Source organism: Dromaius novaehollandiae, chromosome 1 (assembly GCF_036370855.1).
Source record: "Dromaius novaehollandiae isolate bDroNov1 chromosome 1, bDroNov1.hap1, whole genome shotgun sequence".
Classification (NCBI taxonomy): Eukaryota; Metazoa; Chordata; class Aves; order Casuariiformes; family Dromaiidae; genus Dromaius; species Dromaius novaehollandiae.
The window spans coordinates 84,630,812-84,657,569 of record NC_088098.1 but is presented as its reverse complement, the minus strand read 5'-3'; the positions used below and the strand labels follow the sequence as shown (position 1 = coordinate 84,657,569).

The 26,758-nt window shown below is 39.1% G+C and overlaps 1 protein-coding gene across 3 annotated transcripts in view; it reads right to left on the bottom strand.

Moving 5' to 3' along the window:
- Positions 1-26,758, bottom strand: part of PRMT8 (protein arginine methyltransferase 8) — an 80,654-nt gene that overhangs the window by 42,935 nt on the left and 10,961 nt on the right. For all 3 annotated transcript variants that reach the window (XM_064517928.1, XM_026114744.2, XM_026114743.2), the window contains exon 2: positions 358-543. In XM_064517928.1, the coding sequence (XP_064373998.1) occupies positions 358-543 (186 nt within the window). The remainder of the gene's footprint in view (positions 1-357; positions 544-26,758) is intronic.

Below are 26,758 nucleotides of genomic sequence, written 5' to 3'. Positions count from 1 at the left end.
TTAACAATAAGGTAGTTTCCATGTGCAGTTGGATTAGTTGGCAGCCTCACCAATGTGCTAAGTTGCATGTACTCAAATGAAAATTACCACTGTGCAGATAACTAAGATAAGCTCTGTGGAGAACTAATATATATTAATATATATGAGGATTTAAGTGAAACAGAGTATTGAGTGTGGGTGTTCTAGAGAAGTGGGTGATATCTTTAGCACTTAACCAAATTGACAAATGTACTGGGGAAAGACAGAAGAATATAACTGTTAGCTTGTGGGAGGGTGATAAATAACTAATAAATCACGGAAAACTCTTCTTTTCTTCTGCAATGATTAATGAGATAAAAATAAGTAAATAAATATTACCTCATGAATTCCAAAGTGGGCATAGGAATCAAAATAATAATCCCTGGATGTCATTTCTTCTGGATTGAGGAGTTTTGCCATCTTGCCTCGACCCGGGCAGCTTGGTTGCAATGGGACGTGTATGACAGATTGAACTGGCTTCGGAACAACAATAGGCTGAGGAGGCTGGGATGGGACAGGGCAAGCCTAGGAGAACATGAAATATTGTTAAGAGGCATCATTAAAACAGACCATTTCTGTCTACACCTAGCTTTTGGCTCTGACGTATTATTGTAAATAGCTATGAGATGGTATCAGAGGACACCTGGGTTATCCTAAGTGGAACTTAGGGAAATGGCTGCCTTCTATTCCTGGCTTTTTGACTTATTTACCTTGTTTTGGAAAATTTACTTAATGGATTCTTGCTTGATGCCCTTCTGCAGCTATTTATGACAGTGCAAAGTAATTTCAAAATATTGGTATTGGCTGAAGTGGGTGATTCTAACCATGCACTGACTAACATAACTCTTGACACAAAACAGTTAAAAGCTGAGTTTTCTCCTGTCATGGCCTTTTCTGTCAAACTGCCACAACTTTATGGGAGGCAACTTGTAATAAATAGTTCCCCTAAAAGAAAGAGCTGATAATCAAAGCATTTTGAATATAGTATTGCTGACATGAAGGACAGGACTCTTCGTAGATTCTTAAGTCAGGTTATGCACCTGAATGTATTGGTGATGTAGGTCTGAGAATGCTCACCAAGTCCCTCACACTATCTGATAGTCCCTCAGCATGCACAGAAAGTACTGTGAGGAGCTGCATGGGATATATTATCCCTTACTTTAGTTTCCTATTGTTGGAGATGTAGGATTCCTGTGTTACCAAAACCCTCCTGCCCCACCCTACTTCATTTTTCCTTGGTATTATGCCTCCAACAACAAAACTTCAATAGAGCCAAAATACACACAAAACCTCCCTGACTTGGATTTGACACCTATTGTCTACAAGGCAGATGACAATGTTTCACAAACATTTAGCTGAAAAGAGACACAGAACGTGGCAGAGCCCATAGTGTATCTCTGTCTTCCATTCTTAGCATGAAGCAAAATGCTGAAAGCTGAGACAGACTGGGTGAAACACCACAGCTTCGCATGGGCATGAAGTCACCTGCAAACTGCAGGTCAACAACTTCTCGTGTTAAGAAAGCTGACCCTGCTTAGGCTATGTCACACCTTTTCTACTTTTCTCTGGCTCCAAATTCAGTAGTTTCCCAATGGTGACCAGATTTGCCTCAGCTTCTCCTAGATAGTTTTACAAGGTTTGCACTATTTTCTGCAGTCTGATACTGTAAGAAATCAATCCCTTGTCCACTTTCTGCATAGCATCAATTAGCCTAGTTACTTTGATATAAAAAATGGCTTTAACCTTTTCTTTCCTTGCTCATTTGATGATTTAGATGTGTCATCTTTTGATGATTTCATTGGTCCCTGATTACTGGTGGTTTGCATTCCTGTCACATGTTTCACCCCCAAAGATCTATAGAAGTACTTTAAGGTCTTTTCTATTTCTTTTTCTTTTTCTTTTTTTGACTCTATTTTCTCACCCAGTTCACCTCCCAGCCAGAATACTTATTTCCAATTTGTATTTGTAATTTTGTTCTGCCTGGTTTTGAAATGTCCAGGAACAGTAATTTCTCTTAGGAGATTATTTCATTCCCAGACACAGCTCACTCTGTCAAGGTGTTGCTTGTGATATTCAACTCGTCTCTCCCAAATTTCATCCTGATACTTTAATTATATGCTTGAGGTTATACCCTAACTAACATCTTTCTCCACTTGGTGTACATACTATCAATTTTTTCCAGTTATCTTGCCCCCCAGTCCTTTCTGTATCTGACTGCTGATTTAAACTGTGGATGTTCAGAATTGTGTTTTAATTTAATACAAACTCTGTAAGGTTCTCCTGAATCATGTCCTTCAGCTTCCATATCACTTACAAGCAAAAAATGTAAATATAACATTCACTGAACTCTGCATTCTGTTCCTCTCTCAAGTAATAAGGTTTCCAGATAGAATATAGTACAACATAGACAATTGCACAAAAGCTATCTACATTACAGGAGACACAATCTGTCAGTTTTTGTAAATGAAGCCAAAGGAGTATTAGCGTCTCTATTGCTGTCAAACTGCAAACTCAGATGTGATTTTCTGTAAAATAGAAAGTATTTTCCACAAGAAAAGGAACCATAATTGAAGGTGAATATTCTGACTGGTTCTCAGGCAGTATCAGTTCTGTTCCCAGCTGAATGGAGTTTGCCTAGGGTTTGCCTAGGGTTTGCCTAAGGTTGTGAGAACTGGATTTATTCTGACTAAAGATATAAAATGAAACTTAATTCATCAGTTCAGGCAAAGGAAGCCTGTCCAATTGATTTTTTCTGCTGTAAAGGAAATAACATTGCTATCTCATGGTCTGCAAGACAGCCATACTTTTTCTTTAGAGGCTGCAGCAAGTTTTTGGCTGATTCTACTACAGCCAAGGAGTGGCAAGATAACTTTTATTATGCCACTGAGGCAGTATTAAAACTTCAGCTCACAGTAATTTTCAGGTTTATCTGCAGTGCCTGGAGACTTACTGCTCTCAACAGTCCATCTACCTCTCTGCCAGAGGATAGATATCTCATGTAGTGGAAAAAGCAGAAAACTATCAGATCTGCTTCTCACTTGTCTTTTGCAGCCCAGAATTCCATAGTAAAATGTGTTGATGGTGGTTGTGTGAAAATGTGAGGCTGGAACACCTTTAACTCATGCATTGTCCATCTGTCACTGATGCTGTGGGTATCATATCCTTGTTCAGAGGAGGGCATAAAACTGGGAAACCCAGAACACTGGGTGGAAAGTGATGACCTTCTCACCAGCAGCACACTATATCATGGAGACTTTAAATCAGCTGCTTCAGTTCTGCTTTAGGCATTAGAAGCACAGCACATGCGTTTCAAATTCAAATGATGCAATTTTTGCAGCACCTGCAATAGACACTAATAATTTCTGCGCGTAGCACTTTAGTTCTGAAAATGTAAGACAAAGTCACAGTCACAAAAATATTTTTCTGAGTGGGGCTCAGGAAATCGCTCTATCATTCCAAGATTTGCTATAGACACTGTGAACAATTTCACTCAAGGGTAACTCATGGCCTATGACAGCAAACATCATGGGAAAACACGTAAACATAGTGGACTATTACAAAATAGTGTGATGAAAGCTGTTGGATAAGAAACAATAAAGTCTTCAGATCTACACCTCTGTGCTTGCTGAGCTAAAAATGACTATGCTTTTAGGAACATGGTTTAGTTGCTTGAGGAGAAAACATGCCTCCAGAGAAAAGCCATTAAGAAAAGACAGCTTCCTGAATCCCTTCCAGAATTGAAAAGTATCCCTGATATGATTTACTAGTTCAGTACATATATATATATATATCCTACCTGTTGGAAATGATTAATCTTTTGAATAACTCCCAGAAAGGGAGGGTACCTGGACTGGCAGTAAACCTTACATCAGTCAAGAGGATCTAATCGATTCTATCTAAATTAACCAAGCTTATTACAAATACGGATTCCAGTCAGCTGCACACGACTCCAGATCACTGATTACTGCTGATGCTGAAATTTGAAAGAATGCAAGTAGCTGCCTCAGAAACTATTCATCAGTGTGCTAAATAAGCATCCCTCCATTTTGTATCCCCCCTTTCCTACTGCAAATAGAATTGGAGGATCTGAGAAACAATCTTTTTCCACCACTACCATAGGATTTAGATTCTGGTGTTGTGTGCTGTTTCAGCACTTATGTTAGAAGGAAATTGTGCAAATATTTTCCTCTTTTTAAAAATTAAATAAAGTTTATTTCTCCTTTCTTTTGGGGAAAGGAGAGTAGATTACAGTTGGGTGAGATATTAGTATAGGACCACTTTTTGAAAACCTTTGAGTTCCTGCAAAAGGCAGTATTTGTAACCTTTATTCACTTCTCACAATCTCAGATCTGAAAATCTCAACATAGATTTCTAAAACAGAGATAGGCATTTCAAACAGTGATCTGAATTTCAGATATGTGGAGGTGCCCATCTGCAACAACGGAAATGGTTGAAATTCTTTCTTCTCTCTTGAAAACTGGACCTATTGATTTTAGGTACTTAAATCAACGTAGGTTTAGGAGGCTATCTGAATATACAGTTCCCATAATGCAAAAGAGAGCTGGGTATTCAAGAATCACAGGCTATTTTGAAATTTTGATGTTTTAGGTATATCCATCTGCCTACAGAGAGGCAAGCTGGGTTTGGAACCTTTTTTAAGAGGTTTGTGACAAAAACTGAAGTATGCAGAGTAAAAATAAACTTAAATTTCAATGTCAGTTTCATGGCATTACAATGGAGACACAGGAGATTAAAATTAAATCCTGATAAAACTATTGTTCAAGCTGCAGTGATTTCTCCTTGTCAAATTCTTAGTTATTTCTGATATTTTTATGGGCGTTGAAGAGGTTAGTAATAACCTCTGCCTGGAAACTCCTACCCTTTCATTAAGAAACTCAGATTGCAGATGGTGTTATAATTTAATTTGAATCAATTTCAGCATTCACTTTTTTTAAAAAAACAAATTGCTTTATAGCATCTGAATGTTAAAAACAATTATTTCTTGGGCCAGACATCGAAATACTAGAATTGAGTATGTCTAGTACTATTTTCATCAGTCTGAACTTAATAATATGCACCTTTTAGCATGGAAAAGATTATCATCTGGTATGCAGTCACCATGGCAGTTCCAACAATACAGCCTGTTCCTGCTGCAGGAGCAAGGGCATAGCCAAATATGGGAGGCATTTGGTACCCTTTTGCCAAACATGAGGCTTACCTTTACAACACCCTCTTGGAAGTCACAACCCAATGGCACAAATTAAAACATCCCATATTTCCTTTGACTCATACACTCTCGGAATAAGTCTTGCCTTAGGTTTGTGGGAGTGTATCTTGAGTGATCTTTGGCTTAAGCATGGAATCTGGTCCATTATCTAAGTGAGGGAAATGTAATTCTGTTTTCTGAGAAAACTAATTCATCACAGTGTCTTGTCTGGGTCTCCCATTGATAACTTCTGAACTTCTCCAACCCAGCCTATTTTCAAGGAACAGTGGAAATTTCAACCACATTCGTATTCCGAAACATTTCTTGAAAAGCAGATATTAGGTAGAAGGAGGCCCAATTTAATGATCCTTTAATGATCCTTTACTTGAAAGTAGAGCACATACATAGATTCCACTTGTTATTCTGCTTGCTAGCAGTTAATTGAGCTAACTAGTGTATGTTACACATGCAATGTGTAGTCTCCAGACTAACCATACAGTGTGATCAGTGATGAAGATGTAGGAGGAAATCTATGGAGAGCTCAGAACTGAGCTGGAAGATGAGGGAATAAAGTGCACACATATGCAAGAAACAAAGCTTCATTAGTTTCCCTGATCATGGAAACCCCATTTTTTTTGCCAAGGATGTGAAGTGTCCAAGGAGTGTAATGTGGAGAAAGACCAAGGGGTACTGAGAGAGAGACCAGGTGAGACAAACATTCGAATGTAGACAGATATTACTAGTTGGCAACGAAGACTTTACATGCTTATACCTTAGGTAAATGTTTTCAAGAATTAGAGCCTTGAAAGATCAGTAAAAAGAATCCACCTTTCCTGATAGATTTTCTTTAGTGGAGGCTTTGTGTTGTGTGATATTTTTCAAAATCACCATGAAATAGCCAGTTCCTCAGCAGTCATAAATCTGTTTTCTGCTTCATGAAAATTAGGCTCAATCAGTTTATTTACAATTGCAAGTAACTATGAGTTTAGTGCAACTGCAAATCTGTACACTAAGAGTTTCTCAGGAGTCAAATATGCTCTGTGAGATAGGATAGAGAGCTGATTCTTAAAACTGCTTGTTTATAAGCTACTACTTTTTCAGCCATTTCAAAGCCACACATTCTTCTGAACTTTCCAGGTGGAGTGTCTGAAATGCACAATGTCTGATGAACTATCATAGACAAACCTGTCCACTTATTATTAGCAGTAAACTCATTGTCCTTTATAGACAAGCATAGTTCAGACCGCATTACAGTTGCTTTATGTTATCCTTACGCTAAATGTGATGCTAAGAATATTGTGAAAACCCTGACATATATTCTGAAATCCAAGGCTTCCTTGTTTGCTTTAGAATAAAGCTTCAGTCTAGAAAAACTGTGACTGAGCAGACATACAAGGAATTTATTTATACAGCAAACAGTCAAATCCCAAACAGGACAAAGTAAAAGACGCAGGCAGGTCTTCAGTATGATAAAGGCATGCTAGCATATTTGGGCTTCAGCAGAAATAACACCGGCTGGTGAGAAAGAATGCAAAGACCACAAAAATAAGCAAATCCATTACTTACTGTTTGAAAGTTAAAATGTTTAGGTATCCAAATACGAATATAAGATAGGAACTTTGATACCTTTGTGAATCTGACCCAGGGATATTACATACTGTCAAGATTCCTAGTGGGAATCTTGACAGCCAGTTGCCATGGAAATTGTTTGAGGTCACAAGTGTCTACTAACTCTTCATGAAATCATACGACACATTTTTCTCCTCAGTGTTAGGATGGCATTTATGAACAGAAGAGCTTAAGGGAAACGATTAGACCAAAAGGATAAGACTACACCTCTCTCCCTTAGTTAGATCTTATTCACTAGTTTCATAAAACCAGATTAATAAAATCAAAGAGGCAAAACAATTAAAGATAAATACTGTCTCATAAAGTGCATAATTATATTTGGAAAAGCAAGATAATGTTGATGTGCAGCTTAGTATATTTAGGCAAGTGTTAGATGTATACATATGAATAAAAGAACCTTACAAGGAGTTCAAAAAAGTATATTAGAAGCTTGGTGGCATATCATGGGCATTAACTGACTGTGATTACAAAGATTTGTTGCACAGATTACTGTTTCTCTCTCCATTCTGAACTCCTTTTCATTTTTGTCTGAAACTTCTGTTATAATAATTTTGTTTAATTTTACAGACAGAGTACTGGCATAGAAGCAGTACTTATCCAATCTGGTCTGGCAATTTCTACAAAGGATGTCAAAGATAACTGACTGTCCTGTAAGCTGTGAGCATTTCCAGTATAAATAATTGCACAAAGTTATCTGTCTCTATTTTGTGTTCAGTGAACATTTTGACAAGTAAAAGTTTGCTCAGCCCAATGTCGATGAGGACAAGTATGAGCAAATTCAATTGCTGAGCTGATTTTTTCAGTAAATTCCCAGGAATGATACCCTTTCATTTCACCTAGTTCTTTCCTCAGTGCCTTTCCTCTCTGATGACAAAAACTGTTTTCTCCAGCAAAAATATGAATTCATTAGACTCTGTTGCCCATCTGTTTGTTAAAAGCCCCGCGAGCGTCATGTGGGATGAGCTAAGCTGTGCGGTGAAGAGTTTGTCACGTGATGGCTAAGGTCTCAAAACCATTATTATTGGAGTAAAAGGGAGTTTTACTCCCTGAGGAATGCTTCATCTCAGTGGAAAATCAGGATTTAGAACCTTTGCCTTCTGGTGAATAGCATTAAAAGTGAAATATAGTTGAGAGATGGGCAAATCCAGTCTTCATTTCAAGCAATAGAATCTGAGTTACTGGAACAAATAGTCTGGAAATGAATTTCCGCCAACAGCCTTGCTGTATCCCTCCAAACAGACATCATATGTATTTGTAGCAGTGTAATGGTCTCATTCACATGACTCAAGAATCTGAATTGTAGAGAATGAAATAGAGGTGAATTTTAAAAGTCATGAAGGAGACCAGCTATGATGTTCTATGGCTGGATGTTCTGGGGTTTTGCTTCCATTCTCCAGTTTGCTCAGGAATGGAAAGGGTGGATTCACTCATGCACGCTCTGGTTATTTTGACGCAAGCTTTACACCTGTAAGTAAATCCAGCAGGCTGAAAATACAGGCTACACAGTCAGTGCTACTGTGTTTAGGAGAGACATTCCAGAACTCTCAGCCATTTTCTGGCTCAGGACCATATATCAGGGCAGTTAGGAACAGAAGTATTTCTTATAGAGCTCTTCTGAATTTGGTGTTTTGCTAAGAAGCATGGGCTTTCTGGTTGTTGCAGGTTACAACATTCTTTCTCGTGTTCCAGAATCTGGACTGAACAGCTGACTCTGCTGTGTGGATCATAGAACAGCATAAATTGGCAGCATAAATTTTTCACAAGGCCAGAGACTCTTTTTCACAATGCCAGAGGCTCTGGCAGGTTGCAGCTTCTGGTCTCACACAGATTTACGGATGACAATATTGCTCTATGTTTTTCTGGAACATATTTTCCTCCTGAGGTTCTTAGGAGTCTTGACAGGACCAGAAATACCAGACTTTTGCAGCAATACAGTCAAAGCTTACTAGAAAAGCAATCAAGATCTACAGATACAAAAAGGAGAAACAGCCTGATGTTCTGAAATGGCTATCAGAGTCCAGCTGTTGTCTGAGTTCAGGGGAAGGTTTGAGGTATGTCTATTGCCTATCTCTTGAAAATCAGGAAAGAGGAAAAGATGATAGCACAATTTTCCTTTTGAATTAGGCTATAGCTTCTGGGTAATAAAGAGCTCTCCAAGTTGAGCATCATTTTATTTCTGATTTGCAATTCAGGGAATTGCAGAAGGTAAAGAAATATCTGCACTATTAAAATGCATCAGCTGTTCCAGCTGATTTTAAAATGTTGGTCACAGTCTCAATGAATCTAAAAATAAACCATACCAATTGCATTCCTGGGCATTTATTGCAAAGTCACTTCTAAATCTAGTATAGACAGTTGTTAATATAAAATGTATTATTACTTGCACTGATACAGACATTTTGATGTCCCACCTGGCCTGATTCATGTAGATCTTTCAAGGGCAACATTTCTATACCAACCACAAATAACACTCACGTATGCCGTGCCATTCAGGGGCCAAACTCACACTGCCACCTCAAACTCCCATAATCAGGTTTGATATGGCTGAGTTAGAAGGTTGCGGAGGTGTAATACTGCTGAAACAACACCGTCTTAAACTGCAAGCGTCAGTCTTTCCCTTGCCCTCAGATCATGGAGCCTCAGCTGTCTAGCTGGTGTCATTGCACTATTTCTGCAATGGCAGGTGCAATTGCTGCAGGCAGTCAACTAACACCAGCCTTGCCTTGTTTTTTGAGCCCTAAAATGGGATGGAAACCCTTGGATTTACGTGTGGCTGAGTGGAGTCTTCAAGTTCTGCCCATTCAGCACTAATTCTAAAGCACCCGGGGCACTATAAAATAGTAGCTGGCCCAATGGCATTATTTCCCATCCTCTGATGTGCATGTGAATCCTGATAGCTTAAGGTTCCTGGTAATGTTCTCTGCTGCTTGGCTAGATTTGGTGCTTTGCAATCAAATAGGAGGAAGAAATTGTTCAGTGCTATGTTTCCCAAGAGTAGCTCTGTTTCCCAAGAGTACCTCAAAGTCTGATTTATTATCCAGCAAGTCATGATTCAGTACCTTTTCCTCCTGGAGTCTGGGTAAATAATCAATCAGTAAATAATCAAGCAGTTTTCTAAGTCTGCCTTTATTCCTACATTGTACAAACCTATTTGGACTATCTGGGAGGAGTATCTAAGCTTCTCATTGTTCTGCTTTTGTTGGCCTCTTCCTTTCTGTGTGCATCAGAAGGAACTCATCAATGTCCCCTTAATACCTCCCTTCTACAGCGTAACTCACAGTGTAGATAGACTGCACTGGAGAATAAAAAGTCTGCCCTTGCACTTCTCTGCAGAGAGCAACATCCAGTGTGCTAGGCCCTTTAAAATAAGCCTCTATGGTTTGTGGAGGGTCACCCTGGGAAGCTGATGTAACTCCACATAAATTCTGAATTACAGACTATTCATCATCTTAAGCTATGAGGCCATGAATGGTGCATAGAGATCTGTAGTCAGAACATTAGGGCCCTGGTAACAGATGGTAGTTGTATTTCAGGGATAACTAGGAAATTCACGTCCTTCTGTGAGAAAATTTTTTTTAAGGACAAGGCCATTTTCTGAGTCATAAAATGTTAACTTTTTTAGCATATATTTTCACTTTGTCATGAGCCAGGGAGGACATGCTGCTGTTATCTGGAAGCAGTGAGTAGACATGTTAACGGGACTGGTGCTTTTTATTAATCTCCAAGTGAAGACAGACATTCATGTACCAGATTACTTTGAAACTTCTTGTTTCACAAGGCTCACATGGTTGTTGAAAGAGCAGCAGAGGCTACAGGATCCTCTACTGAAAATACCAAAATTGTACTCTGTGAAGAGGAAGAGTTTGTTGCAGTTCATTGGATGAACAGTTACTAATCTATGAAACCAGATATGTGTGAACATTTGTATAGATCCTGCATTATGACTTTCTTATTAGTTGCTATTATTATTGCTGCTGCATTAGTGCCTGCCTTGCTGAATAGAATCATGGGTCCGGTGTGCTACATGATGTATAAATGCATAGCAAATGTTATACTCGATTCCGAGAAACTCCTCAAGACAGACACAAAGTAGAAAGGAAACAAAAATCTTTAAGTCACTTTACATCACCCAGACAAGTACAGGAATTTTGGCTGAGAAAAGAAGATAAATGCAAGAGGGGTTACAGCACCCTATTATCACTGCTTGTAATCTGTCTCTTGTGGTGGAGGAGTAGCTGTACGACTAACAGCCTCTTCCCCACCCCATCATCATCATCATCATCATCATCATCCTGTTTTGTGATGTAGGAATAAGAACCAGAAGGCTGTAATAAACTATAAAAACCAGTTATTTTTAGGCCCTTTATCAGGGAGAAAACTGAAATTAGCGTAAAAAAATAGAGTCCTACTAGTTTTAGAGCCTAATTATCAATAAAAATAACTACAGTAGTCTAGCTGTACAAGTTATTTTCTTAGATTAGCAGAAAAGCAAGTCAAATTTAGTTGAAGCCTTTCCTTCCCTGCAAATAGAAGGCTTAACTAACCAAACTCTTAAAAAGACAGATCTCACTTAAAATAAGGAAACAGCTTACAGCTGGTTTAGAATAAAATGATAAGCAATTTTAATTAATTAGTATAACCATTTTATGAAATAAACTCCAGGCCTAATTCAAGCCTCTGTATGAGAAATACAAAGAAGTTTTTGGGCATTGTTTAGCCAATTACTTAAAGGGGTACTGGGAAGATAATAGTTAAGACCTATTGACTTCAGCTGGACTTAAACACCTTGCTGGTTTATAGGTGTGGTAGATAACTCAAGTAGGTGGTGGGTTGTAGAAGGGAAGATTGACTCCAATGTGTGTATGTGTGTAGTATGTTTTGGTTCCTCTTCCCAGTGTTTTCAATCTGATCAGCTGTCCTTTTTTTTTTTTTTTTTTTTTTTTTTTAAGTCTGAAATGGTATTTACTGTTCCTGAAAGGCAGGAGATTGGCAGCACTGAAGAATAAAGTCCTCAGTTTATCATCATAACAGAAACATTTACCATTTCCTCTGCGAAGGTACTTCAGTCTTGCTTGAATCTCCATGTGAATGGAGAGTGGAGAGCCCAAACTAGTCCTCAGACCACTTGCCTGTACTGAGACTGCCACGACCATTATGTTGTTACTGATGCATGCTCCACATATAAGGTCCAAGATCTACAGCTCTTACTCTGGTCATCAGTCTTTACTCAGGGAGATAGGATCTTCATTTGAATGGTATTACTTTATGAGGAAGGGAAAATAGATGGGTAAAAAATGCAATGTTAGTGATGCCATTACATTTGTGATAGGAACCTAGAGGTTGGGGACTAGAAAGAACATATCACAAGACCTGGGTAACCCAACTGTAGAGCAAACAGTCAGTCCTGCTGGACATCAACGGCACCCCTTGTCTGTGACAGGAAGCTACCACAAAATAAAGATGCAAGTTCAAAGCATAATGCTTATTCATTTCTTTCTCTCCATGTGGACACTGATGCTGAATCAAAAGTGCCTCTGTGTGGTTTAGCTTCATCTACTTCCTTGTTTGATAAAAATAGCATTTCTAGTGCAGCATAGGTGTCCACTCATGGAGCTATTCCACAGTGGGTATTCCATGATCTTTTTCCAAGGCAAAGCATTGTTCAGATTCTGTCAGGAAAATTAAATAGGGGAGAGTAGAGGAACTCCTGACCATGTGATCACCTCACATATAGACCTGTAGAACAATGAGAGTGCCAGATCAGATGTATGGAAGTTTTCACCTATGGAGAACACTGTGCTCTGTCAGCTCAGTAAAATGAGAAGTGCCTCCTCATAATTATTAAAATCTTTATGTGCCTGAAAAACTTCTTAGAAAGACAAATGATTGTTTTTTAAAAAAATCATTTTTCTAATGCTCCTTAGAGCTGCATGCTAAATTGATCCCTATGAATAAGGTTATGGTGTAACTGGTACATAGACAATTTCAGGCTTGATTATACTAAGCACCTACTTTATTCCATAGAGCTGTTATAATACCTCTGAGAGTATCACGTTTCCCATTTTTGCAGTTTCCCCATACTCGCTGTGACCATGCTATTTTTAAAGAAGGAGCCAGGCAACTTGTTTCATTTTTAATAGCCTTTGTAAATACAGTCCTCTATATGCTTAGCAAATCCCTAATGCCCTGAAAGTCATTTTGCATCTGATATCCAAGCCACTCTCTTCCTTTGTTGTATAGCTTCAGACATCTCAGAATGACAGCTCTAGGAAGACATTACACCCTGTGGGCTTTGCTAAGCTTTAGGATGGGGGAGGGGAAAAATATCTCCAAATGGTTGCCTGTTCTTCATCCTAGCCTGGCTTTTGCTCTTATTTCAGATTAGTTTCTCATTTAGCTCATCTGTAAAAGAGACTCAGCCTAAGGAGTGCCTAGATTTATCCATTATTATTTTTTAACTTCTGCAGGAAAAAAAAGGACAGAAAGGAGAACAGGGCTGAGAAATGACAGTTCCTGAGCTGAAGTGCCAGAGAAAATCAACACACTGATTTACACAGTTTAGGGCAGCTTCAGAACTTCCAGGAAATACACACCAACACTGGACAGAAGTCCCACATTTGGCATCTTCAGTTGTCAAAGGGTCAAAAAATAGTCTGTTTCCCTGCTCAGAGCAAAGACATTCTCCTCCCCTCCTCTGGAGCTGTAGATCACTGGGCCTTAATATATAACAGCACAGTTTTTCTTTTGACCTCCTGCCATAACCAGGCTAGAAGTCCTTTGTCCTCAATGTTGGGTCTAAGCCCACATCACTGTGTGACTTTGAAGGAGTTGGACATCTCTTAGTGTAAGTTACCTGAGTATTACATCCTTTCTGCAACTCAGTATTTCTGTTTGCAATAGTTAGAATAAATCACTTGTGAGGAGATTCAAAGCTTAATTTGTTATCAGATGTAAAGGGCCCAACTGTAGAAAGATCCCTGGGGAGAAGACTGGCAGACAGCCTTTACCTTGTGTGTAGGAACCCTAGCTGCTAACACAAAGAGAGGAGCTTTTCTGCCTCACGAAGCATGGGTAGGTGTGCAGTGGTAGGATAGTTCTACCTCTGTCGTGTCTTGGGCACGGGGAAGTTCAGGAAGACATTTTCCCTTCAGGATTTACAAGGGAGAGTGCACCTTCTCTTCTCTCTCCAGAATTTTCCTGGAGAGAGAATATTCTAATTTTACACTGAATGTTTTGAGCATGTTGGTTAAATTATCACACATAGTCTACCCTGAAGCACATATCTCACTATTTGCTAGGGAGCTGTCTCTATCTTGGCTTTTGCTATTACCATTTGCTTTCCCTTACTTGCCATTTCCATTTTCATAAGGGGCTGGGTGTTTTGTCTCAGATGGTGCTTTCATTGATGCTGTTTCATAAGGCAACCTATGTTATTGTGTGTTGACAGAGGGCACACGCTTGGCTAGAATTGAATAGAAACCCTTGCTTGATTTATGGACATAATGTAGAACCCTTTCTTCACAAATGCCAGCCTATGACTGTCCTGACAAGCATCAGTGCCTCTTGGCAACAAGCAACTGTAACTTGCACCACACAGTGGCAGCTGAAGGAGCAACTACTGTGAAAAAAAACAAAGTTGTAATGTGACTAGCATATTCACAAGAGTGCCCATGAAATAAATAAGCACGGTCTGTCTTCTACCTTCATGATCAGCAGTGAAAGGGAGACCACAAATGGTTTATAGGAAAGTGAAGATTTTGGCTGGTTCATATCTATCTGAACAGCTTTCCTAAGTTGCTCTTACAATGTGAAACCCAGTCAGCATATTCTTACCGTTGATGAGGGTGGAAGATATTCCAGATATACTGACAGATGGGCCCATAGGTCTTTCAGAAGTAGCCATGTACTGAAAGTGATAAATGAGGAACACTGATCAGGGAAGAACAAAGGGAGACAGCAGGGCAGAAACTGAGGGAAATGTTTGTTTGTGTAGGGCAGCAGGCCTTGCCTCCCCTTCTAAAATATCTGCCTTTGGCCAGCCAAACCAACTGCCTGACCCATCTGCTTTAGCTGTAATCCGCACTCCCTAGATATGAAGGGCAGTCAGTATTGGGCATATAGACGGAATAATCCTTTCTGCGGGCATGTGAGGGCTGCCTGCATTCTGCTACACCATTTCTGTAGCTGCTGCATGCTCTCCCATGCTTTTTTCTGTTGACATTCTGTGTGGGGTCTGATTCTTCCTTCTTGTTAGGAGAAGCTTTGGCTCTGTCTCGTGCATTCAGAGGAGCACAAGTACAGCAAGACTGCATATGTATGCATGAGTGACTCCTCTTCCCTTCTTCTATTTGTGAAATAATAGAGAAGTTATTCAAATGATTGCTGTAGAATTACTGCAGACTCAAGAAGTCCTTCTGAAATGAGAAGAAATATACAGAGATGAAATAAAGAGCTAAAAGGAAATTATTAGAGATCTTGTGAGTTGAAACTGTAACTTACAGTAGGAAGATTTGTATAACTGGGCTTCTGTTCAAATTAATTCTGCATTGATGCCTGTGTAAATAGGTTGATCAGCATGATGACTGTTGTTCCTTGATTCAAGTGCTTTTGATTTGTAATTTTCACTATTATTCACATTCCTTTTCTTAACTTGAAAATGTTAGTCAGTGAATCTCAGCTTTATAAAAGCTCCTAGCATTCACAGTTGTGAAGAAAACCTTGAAAACAATGAGTTCCCTGGTACTGAAAGGCCTATAAAAGAAAGCTATTAACACAAATTCAGTAACTTCTTTTAGCCAATTTTATCACCTTTCCACATACGAGGTGAGCATTGTTGCTCTTTACCACAGTACAGGCACAGCATGAAGAGCAGTGATGCAAGGTTTCTTAATGCACCTGCCCCATTTGTGTCCAGATAGTGGACTAGGCCTTCAGTTTCTCTGTTTTAAGTACTGATGAAAGGGCCAATAAATGCTAAGAAATTCTGTCCGTTGTTTAGGATAACTGTGAATCAAAGGATAGGACTGAAAGTTTCATTTGCTAGTTACCTGGGCATTAACATGACTTAAAAAATGGACAAAAAAACCATAAGCAAGCAAGATAATAGTAGCAAAAATACTTTTTTCTCCTTATACCGTGCTGTTGGCCATATTACTGAATTCAGATCTGCCAAAGCAGATTTATCTATTTCATGAATCTCAGGACCCCAAAGAACAGCATTTGGGTCACTCCACTACTACTCATGCCTCAATCCTAAGACAAAAACCTCTTTCCCATTAGGCAGAGTGGTGGTTGTTACACAGTGTTGGAAGCTACAGAAAATTAACACCAGGAATGGGAAAAGAGTAAAGATGTTATTGAGACTGAAGGCTTTTTTTTTTTTTTTGGATACATACCAAGCCTCTTGGGATATTGTCTCTTTAAACATTTCTCCTGTACATAGAATGATTGTCAGCTGAGTGGGACAGAGGAGGAGAGGTATCAGCTCTCTCTTCTGAAATGACTGCCCATTTAGAGGTAAAGTGAAGGGAGAAATTTCTGACAGGGAGAATATTCTGAAAGAAAATTTGAAAAACACGTAAGAAATGGATTTCCCACAGGAAAAATTGGGTGAATCAGGGGAATGTCTTTTCAAAACCATTGCATAAATGAAAATACCAGTGGTTGGTCTGTTAATACTATTGTAGGGACCTCAGCAGTGAAGTGGCACATCTGCACAGTTGTAATCACATGAACTAGATATACTGTACTGAATGATAATATAAGGAAGGCGTGGCACCTGATCATGGATCAGTTTGTTTATACAGAAGTCCATATGAGCCCAGAACCATTGCACTAACTCTAGACACTGAACAGAGGCCTCCAGGTTGGCAGCCTAGTTACCAGAGGTTCTATCTAGGGGCAATGGAAAGAAAGATTTCCCTTTAAAAGGTAATTCAGGTCTGAGATTGGCAAAGTTGACCTGCAGAGGTGCTTGTCTCTGTTGACCAGAAAAAACAAGTACGCCACCAACTCAGGCAGCTTGTTAAACATTTGAAGTTATGTGGCCAGAATCCAGGGTCTTGTTCACTCTTTTAAAAGAAAATGATAATAAAGATTTGTTGACTAGAGGATAGTAGACATCAGGACCCTAAGAAATGAGCTGTGCATATTTGTTAAAACAGCATGGAAAACAACCTGTTGCCATCAAGAAGATCCCAAAACAGGGGCTCAAATAATTGTTGAATCCTTTCAAGAGCTTAAGCATTGCAAAAGACAAGTAAAAGTGGGTTTTCTTGAGCCTTTGAAGCCCTGGAGATAAAACCATTCAGCACCAAATCAAAACCAGCCCTTATTTTTCTCCCTTTAGTGACAACGGACTCATTTTCAGCAGAACAATTATGAAGCATTGTGAGATTCAGAGGAGTGCGCCTGTTCTGTCACCAGAAACATGATTGACACAAATTGAATACCACAAGCAAGAAGTTTTCTTTTGAATGCCATACCATGAAGAAATGTTTATATTAAAGAAGAAGAAGAGGAAGGTAGAACAAAGGAAACTGACAACAGCAACTTCCCTACCTCCTTAGAAAGGTCCAAATAATTAATACCATCCTGATTCCACCTAGGATTCCTAAATAAAAAAAAGTTTATTAAGTAGTGTTTGGATTTTCAATTGGTGTCAGAGATAATGAATCAGTTAAGAGACTTAAACTGACCTGAAGTGGTAAAAGCTAAGTATGGGATTGTTAGTAGATAGATTAAGCAATTAACTGCCTTGGTTTCCATTGTTCTAGATTATCACAATTGAGACTGTAAGATATAATTTATCCTTTTCATTTTATTGAGACCTCATTTTGTCAGGTGTTGAGCAGAGTTAGTACCACTGATGTTAATGGTCAAAGCCTAGCCCTGTGACATAAGCCTGAATCCACAATAAATGTTTTATTTCATTTGAATTACTATGGATGTATATTGCTGTGAGTAAAAGCAAGCGTAGTCAACAGAAATGTGAACATACTCAACATTTCACAGGATAGAACACTTGAGGAGAACAAGGGGCCAAGCTCCTGTGCTGCAGATTTCTAAATTTACTAGATTTTTTAAATATTGACCGGGTGAAGAAAAAGAATGTAATCCATAAAACGCATATTTAAAGCTCTTAGATTCCATTTTTATTTATATTCTGGGTTTGTTTTGCTTATTTAGTTCCATTTGAATATAAAATGAATGTTTGGGCTGTTTTCTATTTTCATTTTCATTTTTCCCCATGATCTGTGATCACCAAAAGCAAGAAATGGGTAGAAATAGGAATCATGAACCAGATTTCCTCTTTCTGACCAAAATATTAATTCTCTGTGTTATTTTACTTTTCCTATACATATATAACTTGCATTTCCTTTATTGGGGCTGTAAGTGCCAGTGGCTTCTAAGAGAAACTTTGATTCCCAGTGGCCTGTGGGTTTTTAATGCAGATTACAATTTCACATCTGTGAAAGGCATGCAAGTAATGAACAGTATAGATGCAGGCAAGAGGCCATAAATATTCCATATGGCATGGAAAATAAAAATGGTACTTTATAGAATATGATTAGTGTAGATATTCATTATCATGATATATATCACATGAAAATATATTGGTAATGATTTAGGAAACACTAGCTGCTAGAGAATTGTTCTCGTCTTCATACAAAAGGTACTGTGTGCATGCAGTATGGTGTTCATACAATTCAGAATTGCTAAATCCTTTCAAAAATTCTCACCACAAATAGGTAGTTGGTGCATTTATCTATCCTTGCAACATTACACTGGTCATGGATATATATAGGGATATAACTTTCTCTGCTAAGAAAGAACAGTGTAACAGGTCTTGTTCATATATAATGAAAAGGATGACAGTGACCCCATGATTAACACTACAACAAGATTGTAAATGAAGCTAAATTAAAATCTTATTTTTAAAACTTTAATGATTTAATATATCATCCACATTTGGCTCAGTTAATCTACAAGGTACATCTGATTTTTCCATGTCATTCTCTTAGTAGTTCTACAGTTATCCAAAGTATTTCACTGAGGCTTACAGTCCTAAGTGACTTCACATAGGGTTGTCATATTTGTCTGCAATTTCTTGGACAGAAATATGTATACATGTTTCAGAAAATGCCAGACCTGCTGCACAGACATTTGGGGTTTGTATACACTAAATCCAGCACATTAGTGAGGCATCAAACTTACTGTACTATATGCACAGTGAGTCCCAGGCTTGGTTTATTTGTGGTGTGCAGAAAGATCTTAATTCAAAAAATAGGGTTCACTTGGGCATTCCAGATGAAGCATAGTCTCAGGTAACCTTTCAAAATCCTCAATTTTAAGCTAGACAAGATTTCTATGCAGAGCTAGAATAAATGTCTAAGTAAGTGTGGACTTACAGTATAGCTAAGGCCAGGCTTTCAAAAGTACATAGGAAGAGAAATATTCAGAAATGTACACCTATGGTTTTCAGAAGTGCCCACTGAGCTAGGATATTCCTCAGTGCTGAGATCATTAGCAGTTCAAGTATTTAGGAGGAAAAACACTAATGTGGAAGGGTATAGCATCCTAATGGAGTTTAAAGATGGCAACAATGACATGGAGAATCCATTCTGGGGAGAAGTAGAAGCTGACCCTTCCCCACCTGCTAGATGATAATCTGGTGAGCAAAGATTCTTCAGGTGTTTTATGTTCTGAATGTTAAGCACATTAGTGCTTAACCTAGTAGCTTGCTAATCCTAGCTGCCTTTGGTATATTAGCCAATAAATACTTGCTTTGTCCTTTTGATTTGTATATATTCTGCCTAAGAGATTCTTTAGACATGGCAAATGGTGCCTGAACAAAGTGACTCTGAGAGAATGACAGTAACAGTGAATAAACTGCTGAACTTTTAAGAAAAAACATTTCTGAGGATCAACTTTTTCCATATTTCTGAATATATTCTTATTGGCAAAATTTTTCAAATCTAAGTGACCTCTGTGAGAGTAATTAAATTGCATTCTATGCATTTTAATTAAGTTGGCCTGACTTGCAATCACACTTGAAGTGGGCTAAGCGTCCTTTCCTTCTCTGAACTCTGTAAGATTTGTAAGTGGTTCAGAACTTCAGAAAACAAGACCAGTTATATATAATTGCTGAAGCAAAGGCGTAAAAGCTTGGAAGTGGTCTACACTGAAACAGACCAATATTCTCAAATGTTCCCTTTCTGCATTGGGAGTTTGTATTCCTGATATCTTACCAAGTCAGTTCATTCTAAATGTAACATAGAACATTGTTAGTGTTATATCTGAAATGTGAGCTTGTTCTCTCAACCTGAAATGGAAGGCTATACCTTCCCGTAATTCTCCACAACTAAGCTGAATTTTTCAGAAAATCTACCTATACAAAGGAAGAAAGCCAATACAAAGGATGTTACTGAATGAAAAGCCAGGACTTTTCTGTGAAACTGCCTTTTAAACAGAGTTTTAGTTACTCAAGTTATTTCATCATAATGTAAACAGATACATATGCATATATATATAAATTAACTTTCAATGTGATATCAAACTTGAACAATAATTTTGTCATTCTACAGTATTTCAGTCCACAGTGACATAGATGTGTCGTCTTTGACATAGTTCTATAACACTGACAGCCTGTGTGCACAAAGAAATGAAAGCCATAGCAAAATATGCAATTTTAATTCCCAGTTCCTAGGTTGTTGTGGACTATATTATGAACATATATATATATATATATAAGAAACTAGAAATCATTCTGTTATGTATGTTGTAGTTTTGAGTTCATGTAAATATATAATGTGTGTGAAGGTGTGTGTTTGTTATATATATATGTGTGTATATATATATATATATATAAAGGTGCATACACATGATAAGTAATTTTGTAAATAAGTATATTGATGTGTTTTGTATCCTTTTCTGTCTGGCTGAAATGACAAATGACCACAATCTTAAGGTTATTATTCCTACTCTTCTTCAAGATGGTGAGTACAATAACTTTTTCTGGAGAAAGGAAGACTTTCCCTTGGTGAATGAGGATCAGGTTAGGAAATATTTAAACAAATTGGACAGACACAAGTCCATGGGGCCTGATGGGATGCACCCACAAGTGCTGGTTGATGTCATTGCAAAGCCACTCTCAATCACCTTTGAAAGGTCTTGGTGATTGGGACAGGTGCCTGAGGACTGGAAGAAAGCAAATGTCACTCCAGTCTCCAAAAGGGCAAGAAGGAGGACCCAGGGAACTACAGGCCAGTCAGCCCTGACCTCAATCCTGGAAAGGTGGTGGAGCAACCATTCCTGGATGCCATCTCTAAGCATGTGAAGGATAAGCAGGTGGTTGGGAGTAGTCAGCATGGATTCACCAAGGGGAAATTGTGTTTAACCATGACCTGATAGCCCTCTATGATGGAATGACTGGCTGGGTTGATGAGGGGAGAGTAGTACATGTTGTCTACCTTGACTTCAGGAAGGCTTTTGACACTGTCTCTCTTAACAAACTCATAGGCAAGCTGATGAAATATGGGCTAGATGAACAGAGAGTAAGGTGGATTGAAAGCTGGCTGAATGGCTGAGCTCAGAGGGTTGTGATCAGCTGTACGAAATCTAGTTGGATGCTGATCATTATGGGTGTCTCCTGGGGGTGAATACTGGGCCCAAGACCGTTCAGCTTATTCATTAATGATCTGGATGATAGGGCAGAGTGCACCCTCAGCAAGCTGGCAGATGACTGCAAACTGGGAGGAGTGGCTGATACACCAGAGGATTGTGCTGCCATTCTGCGGGACCTCAACAGGCAGGAGAAATGGGCAGGGAGGAACCTCATGAAGTTCAACAGAGGGAAGTGCAGAGTCCTGCCCCTAGGGAGGAATAACCCTGTGCACCAGTACAGGCTGGGGGCTGACCTGCTGGAAAGCAGCTCTGTGGAGAAGGACCTGGGGGTCCTGGTGGACAGCAAGCTCAACGTGGGCCAGCAATGTGCCCTTGCGGCAAAGGCGGCCAAAGGTATCCTGGGCTGCATTAGGCAGAGAGTTGCCAGCAGGTTGAGGGAGGTGATCCTTCCACTCTGCTCAGCAGTGGTGAGGCCACGCTGGGAGCGCTGTGGCCAGTTCTGGGCTCCCCATTACAAGAGGGTTGTGGATTTACTGGATCGAGTGCTGTAAAGGGCTACTAAGGCAATGAATGGACTGGAGCCTCTGTCATATGAGGAAAAGCTGAGAGCTGGGACTGTTTAGCCCAGGGAAGAGGAGGCTTGGGTGAGATCTTATCAATGTATGTAAATATCTGAGGGAGGGTGTAAAGAAGATGGGGCCAGACTCTTGTCAGTGGTGCCCAGTGACAGGGCAAGGGGTAATGGGCACACACTGAAACACAGGAAGTTCCATCTGAATCTAAGGAAAAACTTTTTTACTGTGAGGGTGACAGGGCACTGGAACAGGTTGCCCAGAGCAGCTGTGGAGTCTCCATCCTTGGAGATATTCAAAAGCCATCTGGACGTGGTCCTGGGCAACCTACTTTGCATTACCATGCTTAAGCAAGGGAGCTGGACTAGATGATCCCCAGAGATCCCTTCCAACCTCAAACATTCTGTGATTCTGTGATTCTTGATTTAAAATAGAGTAGAAACTGATGTGTCAGTGTGACTGGATATCTTGTTGGCAATTCATTAAGAGTCAGAGTCTGAATCTGAACTGGATATGACTGCTGTCTTTACTGTGATGGGTGTCTTGTAATTGCATTGAAGGAGCTAATTTAACTTAAATATCAAGTTTAAAAAGTCCTGTTAAATGAAAGCTTCTCATAACTCTGAGAAAGAAAGAATTTTTTTCTCCTCCGTACAAGAGAAAGAAATACTAGGCTTTCTTTGGAGTGTTAAGTGAATCATGTATACTTCTGAGACCGACTAGTATTCATTCAATAGTAAGGAATATCCTTGAGCACTGACTTATACTTGGCTATTAAATATTTGGTTTTGGTTTACCTGGTCTGAAAGTATATATATGAGAAGTTCTTTGCAAGACATTAATAGCTTTTATGCGAAGTAGAAATTTCATTGTAAGAGACTGAGATTGAGAAGCCATCAACTCCAGGCCTGGATAGTATTTTTATTCTCAACTCTCATGCGTAACTTCTTTTAACATTTAATGTGGGCATAATCCCTTCTTACCAGGGACTTAATGCTAGTTCCAAAGCGCAATGAGAATGCTTTAAGACCACAGTTGACTTTAATGGGTTTTCAGCAATTATTTAATGCTTTGGCCCTAATTTGTCAAGAAAGACAGATATATGCTTAACTTTAACACAGGTAATCCCACTGGTTCCAGTGAAATTATTTTTTCTCTAAATTGTACAGAGGGATGAGGAGGGTTGTTAACTATCCTGCCAGTCTAGGACTAGATTCTACAATAAATTATCATACTGAATGCTGCTGGCACACATGAGCAACCCAGTGTGCTCAGCATTTCTTGCATTAGTAAGAGGATACATAGTGAAGTGTTCAAAAATCCTCAGCAATCTATGTTAACTCCAGCAGGTTCTGAACTGCACCCATTAAAAGGTATCTGCTTATTGTATTTCAAAAGCAGTTGTTGTTAACTGCGGGAGATTAACGGACAGCATGCCAATCAATATGATTAAATGCTGACACTTTATTGAGCCCAAATAGCGTCTTTTATATGCCTTAACCGTGATCACATGAATCAAACTATACAGTGATTGGTACATGTTCATTTAGCACGCACATCTGAACAGTATGTGATTGGATAGCATGTACTGTCCATGAGGAGGCAAAGAAACTCCCCTCAGCCTGTAAGTTCCTTACTGAACATCTGGGAGTTGTTTTTCTCATTCCAAGGACAGTTTCTCACCACATTGCATGCCCTCTAGTAACCTTACCAGTAGGCCGCAAAACCTACTTTCACACTCTTGCCATTAGCATTAGGGCTGGATTGCTCACATGTCCGTTTTCCTCCAGATGATCCTCCACAGTTAACAACATAAACAAGGCTTTTATAGCTTTGTGTTAATGAGAGAATAAGATTTTTCTATTTTAGACTCATCTTTTAACACACTTCAGATAGGGATACAAGATTATGCTGCAAACGCTTTTATACAATCATGAAACAAAATGCAGAAAAATGAATTCTTTAGCAGAAACACTGCTGATTCATCCGTTAAAACACAATCATCACATATACATGTGAGCTGATTTTGAATCTGTATAGATCACAAATAATTCTACTGAAATTGATGCATTTACGCTAGGGTATACCGCCTTGAGATCAGAATTCTTTTGTTTCCAGCAGGCACAACTAGAATAACTAGTTACACCTTTTGGAAACAGATCTTGCAAGCAAAAATACTTTTGTCTTCCATTTCATAAGGTGACACCTTAAAGACATTTTTTATGGGCATTGAGAGCATTATTGGTTCTCAGCTGAGAAAGGAACAGACCTATCAGATAGAAAGAAGGAATGAAGGGGACTTTTTCTCTTCAACAGAATATTTGACTTGAGGCTATATGAAAATATGTCTTCTGCAAAAGAAAAAAGTTCTAGAATAATATGGTTTCACATTTTCATGAAAACCCCACAGTCATGAATGAGAGCACCTTCTTTGCTTAAAATCCTTATCTAACCACCTTTGTCTATCATTAAGTACACTGCTTAAACAAACATTCTCTAAAGAAAGGACAGAAATTGAAAGTCAAATATAAAGAAGACAGAAATATAATACACACTGTCACAGCACTGCTTCTTTTCCTCTTAATGCTTAAGGGAGTAATAGCATCTAGGAACATGGACAAGGTAACTGCATAAAGAAGAGAGATTGTGCCATCTATAACCAGTTCACACTGACATCAATTTGGGGCATTTTATTATTGTTTTTATTACTGTTTATATTGCCATAGCAAGTAGGAGACACTGTTATAGATCAAGACTCCATTATCCTAAATGCTAGGCTCCCAAAAGCTTACAAGACACTAAACAACCATGGGAAACAGTTAGACGATGAAGTGCAAGGAAACAGACCAACATGTAGAGTTGGTCTTCATGTTTATGTGTTGGTCTGTGTTTCTCAGTAGCCTAGCCTTTGTGAAGCACACTTGGAGATATAGCAAAGGACAGATTCCAGAAAGGAACGGAAGTGGAGCAGTGAATTATGATGACTGAGTGGTGTTGCTCTCATGTATGATGGGAGAAAACATTTAAGTATGTTTGAAAAAATCTGAGAAGTGTGAGATGGAGTTTGGCGTTAGAGGCTTGAGTTAACTTCTTGATACTCGGTGAGAGGATAGATAGCAGGAGACATACTTTGAAAGGCCTTGAAAATGAAGACAAGTAGCTTTTTTTGGATTCAACAGAGAATAAAGATTCAACAAATAGATGTAAATAGGAGGGTAATGTAGTTAAAACAATAAGCTAGGAAAATGATCTTTTCAATAATGTTCAGAATAGATACACGATAGTCAAGATTATGTGTGAGGTTCAGCAAGGAAGATGTGATTGTGATCAAATATACGATGAGAAGAGCCAGTGTGAGCGCATTATATGTTCGGACGGACAGGACAGCTGGTATCATAAAGATAGCATATAAAAGGCATCTGCACAGGAGTATCATGGCTTCATCTTGACCAAGAACTGGTTACAATGCAAGTAGGGGCTAAGTGTGATAAGCCATGGCCATCAGGACAATGCAAACAAGAACTGAGTGTATTGAGTGTTGGCATGAACCATGGATCAAAAACTGACAGGAGAACGATACCTGAAATTGCTGGAAAGGTATGCTGATGGACTGATTTGACTGGTGGTCTGAACTGACAGCTATCATCTTTGTGATAGAGACTGCATGTAGGTGTGTGTGGGGGACACATTTTTATGTGAATGTCTGAGACAACATAGAAGTGGAGTGCCTGAGTTGGAGCTGTTGTGTGTTGGAGCCAAGCTGCTGCTCAAGAGAACAGCACTGAGACTGATGGGTTGCATTTTCTCCTGGCTGTACTCACTGGAGCAGTTATAGAGTTGGGTTTCAGCAAATGGTATGCATGTGTGAATGGATGTGAATGTGAGTGAAAATCTTTCCCTGGCAGTCTATGCCTCTCTTAATAAACTGAGTCTAGCAGTGTCATGTTGTTGTTGTTGTGTTCCTTTTGCCCCTCTGCAGCAAGACTAACATGTAGTTTGGAACTCAGCACCCAGAAAGAGACCTGAGTCGAATGCAATGCCTATTCTACAGGTCTGTGAGATAGGAGGAATGTATGATCAAGGAAAGAGGAAGCAGGAAAGGCTTGAGAGAAAGAGTAAGATAACTCCAAGATTGAGATGATGGCTAGATATCTATATCTAAATGTCAGACAGAGAGGCCTAAATTTTAGTTTGGAGACACTATGAATCATCTGTGAATCATCATGAAAAAGATGGTCATTGATTTCCTATTGTTGAGAAGAGGAGGAAGTTATAAGATATAAATGAAGAGTAAGTACTCTCCAGTCCAAGGACAGGATCCATTCCGTGCTGCCCCTTTTTTTGTGGGCCTTTAAACATGGGAAGGAGTATGCTGATTCCAGAGGAATTGCTCTTGAAGCTCACTGCCACTACTCTGTTTCCCGAGGATCTTATAGCCCTTCACATGACTGAAATTTAATAATTATGACTAAAATATGGACATACCTGGTTGTATGATAGATACATGCTAGTCATGTGAAGGGGATTTCTTGAGCAGGTGATGGGTGCACATCATGTTTTGTAGTCAGAGATGCACACTATCAGATGACTAAAATACAGTCATTCCCTTTTACATGCCCAGATGCTTACCTACCACATGCTGTGGAAAAGCATCTGTTTTGAACAGATGTACCTCCAGTCAAGCATACAAAACACTTCAGAGCCTCTC